This window comes from Urtica dioica, chromosome 2, assembly GCF_054948205.1.
Source record: "Urtica dioica subsp. dioica isolate 48M chromosome 2, U.dioica_male_clone48M_v1_H2, whole genome shotgun sequence".
Taxonomy (NCBI): Eukaryota; Viridiplantae; Streptophyta; class Magnoliopsida; order Rosales; family Urticaceae; genus Urtica; species Urtica dioica.
Window position 1 is genome coordinate 53,894,645 of NC_142757.1, and position 4,238 is coordinate 53,898,882.

The 4,238-nt window shown below is 30.2% G+C and overlaps 1 protein-coding gene across 1 annotated transcript in view; it reads left to right on the forward strand.

Moving 5' to 3' along the window:
- Window positions 1–2,914: 2,914 nt before the first annotated feature.
- The window catches only part of LOC149405698 (glutamate--cysteine ligase, chloroplastic-like), a 9,615-nt gene continuing 8,291 nt past the window's right edge, over window positions 2,915–4,238 (forward strand). The window contains exon 1 of the mRNA XM_089607862.1: window positions 2,915–3,004. Coding sequence (XP_089463988.1) covers window positions 2,933–3,004 — 72 coding nt within the window. The 5' untranslated portion in view covers window positions 2,915–2,932. The remainder of the gene's footprint in view (window positions 3,005–4,238) is intronic.

Consider the following 4,238-nt stretch of genomic DNA (forward strand, 5'->3'; position numbering starts at 1 on the left):
ATCTTGAAGTCTTGACAAAGCGAAAAATCGCCGGAAGAAGATCTTGAAAGTTAACACGGCTTGAATCGCCGGAAATAGATTCTTGTTGATGAAACGGCTTGAAATTCGCCGGACTAGAATCTTGATAAAAACACTCCGAACTTCCAATGCGCTCCGTCGATGAAGCTTCTTCCGTCGATGAAGCGATGGTAAGAAGAACTTGAAATCGAGAAAAAGAGGCGCCAAATAACCGGAATACTCGGAGGTAAAAGAAAATTGACCTTCGTGAAATTCCACCGGGCTCGCGTCGGAGATCTTTTCCGATCGTCGAGGAAATCGGGGAGGACGAAGTGGATTTCTCTAACCTAGAAAATTGAATGCGGAAATTCGCTCTGATACCATATTACATTTCTAGGTTAGGATAGATAGAAATTGGATTTGAGAATTGAGAAAACTAACTCTCATCTCGAATGATTGAGAGTGAAAATGTTTATTCCAAAACTAATGAGAAAAGTACAACTAAATGACTTTATATAGCCATGAAACATAAAGAAAATAAAGGAAAATACAATGAAACAAATAAAGGAAAATACAACTTGGCGTAATTATCGTTTAATAGACATAAACGACACATACAAACTTATTTGATCTCTAATACCGTCTGTAGGGACACACTGTTTTTTTTTTTTTTGAGTCGCTTTCGTGGAGCAAAGTATAAATTAATATATTATATATATATATATATATATATATATATATATATATATATATATACTCATATAATTTGCATAGTCCGAGCATAAGTTCGGAGACACCAAAAGCATAAAAAATTCAGCGCCGAACCCAAGTCAAATAGGCCAAAGGGCTCACTAAGGATAAATGATGACTTGTTCATAAGTTAAGAACGAACATTATAAAGCAGAATTTCAAAAAGAAGAGAAGATGATAGGTAAAAAACTAGTTAAATCAAATATAAACACATGTAAATAAATTGAAACTAAAGTAAAAACGCTCATTTTGACGGTTAAACGAGGAAATAGTCACCCACTACACACGTTCTAGAGGCAGTTACTTGATAACCGACAGATAAAGCTGATCACCCCACGTATTCGACTCCAATGCCTAAATACAAGAAAAGAAGTTGGAAAGAGACATTCACACATTTTACTATATTCGTTTGTATATATTATTGTACTAATTTCGTCTGTCCACACATATATATTATTATAAGGAAAGTACAAATTAATTAGAGATGCGATCAACCACGTTATTTCCTGTATAATACAGTTATGTCGGTAGAGTGCATGCAAAATAAGTTATCTAAATGATTGTTTAATTTGTTCTCTCAACAGATCGGGCTATAAATAGACTCGTCATTTCCCAAGGAACAATCAACTCAAAAACAGTAAGCACAGTTGAGTCTCTATATATCTCAAACACATATACACTACAATTATATTCATGGCGAATATTCTGAGTCAAAGCTTCTCTATTTCAAAGCACAGAACGTGTTTTGCGATGCAAAACATTGATGATGTGAATAGCAGAAATCGCCTGAGTCGCTTAAATGTTGCAATAAATCCTCAGCCGTTGGTATCTACGGAATTACTCACAAAACAAGACCTTGTTCAGTATCTTTCCTCTGGATGCAAGCCTAAGGATCAATGGAGGTATGTACACTCACACACACACACACATATATATATACAGTCTATACTAGTACAGACTGTACAGTACACACACACACACACACATATATATATATATATAACCGTTTTTGTACAAATGCAGAATTGGTACTGAGCATGAGAAGTTTGGGTTCGAGTATGGAAGTTTGAATCCGATGAGTTATGAGCAAATCGCAAAATTACTAAATGCAATTGCTGAGAGGTTCGGTTGGGAGAGAGTTATGGACGGTCACAACATCGTAGGACTTAAACAGGTTAATAGATAAACCCACATAATTATTGTCAGGATAAATTACATAAATGTCCCCTGAACTTTTGACCATTTAACAACGCGGTTCTTATTTTATTTTTCTTACAGCATCACCCTTGAACTTTGACAATCTTACAAACTTAGTCCTTCCGTCTATTTTTCTCAACAATCCATCCATTTTTGCCCATGTGATTGGCATGTGACTATTTAAACAGGGACACAATTTTAAAATAACAAAAAAATATTGATTTTATAATTATTTAATATTATTAAAAATTATTATTTATTATATAAAAAAATAAATAAAATAAAATAATTATGTAAAATATGAATTTTTAATAAAAATGAATTGTAAAAATGAATTATTATTTATTATTAATTTTCTATTATTGTGAAAAAAAAGTATAATGGAAATATATAAAAAAAGTATTAAAAAAGACAACAAACAAAATGAAAAATGAAATTGTTTAATTTTAATTTATTAATTTTAAATATAAAATAATTAAATAAAGGATATATAAGTAATTTTAAATATTCAAGTTGTAATATGTCGATTACACAAGTTAAAATAGACGGAATATAGAAAATATTTGACGGAAGGACTAAGTTTGTAAGAATATGAAAGTTTAAGGGCGACGCTGTAAGAAAAATAAAAATAGAGACCACGTTGTTAAATGGTCAAAAGTTCAGGGGACATGAGTGTAATTTATCCTTATTATTATTTAGGAATTGAAAGAACATATGTAAATGAATTAAAATATAATTTAATTCAGGGAAAGCAAAACATATCGTTGGAGGCTGGTGGTCAACTCGAGCATAGTGGAGCTCCTGTGGAAACTTTGCATCACGTCCGTGCTGAGATTGATTCTCACCTTTTTCAGGTCAAACCCAAACAATTACGCATATATTTATATATATATATATATATATATATATATATATATATATATATATTGTAATATATTTATATCATGATAGAGTGATTTTCTTACAGGTGAAAGCTGTTGCAGAGGGAATGGGAATTGGATTCTTTGGAATGGGATTCCATCCAAAGTGCAAGAACGAGGATACTCCTTTTATCCCCAAGGTGTGTGCTGTGTTGAGTTAATAAAAAAAAAAAAAAAAAAAAAATTTGTGTGGGACTTGTATATAATTTTCAGGCATGTTTTTTTAGAGTAACCTACAAAATAATACCCTCATTTTTTTTTTTTGCAAAATAATACCCTAACACATTTTCAATTTCTTCTCACCACCAGTACCCTCAATTGTTAATTGGGATATGCAACATATGTACCCCTACTTTTGAATATCTGCAAATTTCAAACCTTATTTTAATACTTTACTACATGATAATGAAAAGTAATCTTCAAAAGAAACTAAATTAAATGAAAAGGGCTTAATTGTTGTAATAGGCCCATTAAAAGTACTAATTTCATGAAGGTATGAATTAACAATAATTAATAAATCGAGGTATATATTTGCACAATTATAAAGTGAGGGTATTAACTTGTAGAAGTTGAAAATGTTAAGGTATTTTTTTTGGACAATTCAAAAGTGACGGTGTAATTTTACATAAAAATGAAAATGAGGGTACTTTTTACTAATTTTTTCATAATATAAAGAAAAGGTTAAATTGATGTAAAATAGAAATTAATTGTTAATTGGGAGGAATTTTAGCTTGCATGCTCCGTTATTACATTATACATATAACTAAAGCAAAGTGAGAAAACACTGTAGCAAGAACAGTATTTTTTCACCCAATAAAGGACGACCACGTAATGATAAGTTTAAAGGTAATAACCGTCTGTGTACGTCATTGCAGCAATGATTTTATTATTTTTTAAAATATTTTTGTTTCTAATTCTATAAAAAGGAGTGAATGTTGAAATACTACAACACCCCCAAAAAAAATTTGTCACAGTGTGCTGTCAAACAAATTGTATTTGATATTTCGGGTAAATTTTTTCTCTTTTAGCTGAGTTGTGTACATTATATATTCATCCACGTGGATTAATGCATGCATACACAGATACCAATATTTAAAAAACAACTCATATGAAACCATCATTTACAAATGAATAAAAGCCATAACCAATAATGTATATCAAATTACATGATTTTAACATACATCGCTTATATTTTCTATCTCAATCCCATTAAAAAAAACCTGTCTCATTCTCTTTATATATTAATAATAAACGCACTCATACATATTATTAAACTAATTTATTATTATCAAATTTTCAATTATCAATGACATAATATTTTAATTTGTAATTAAAGATTTGCATCCTTATAGGTGATATAATTTTTATTTTCCT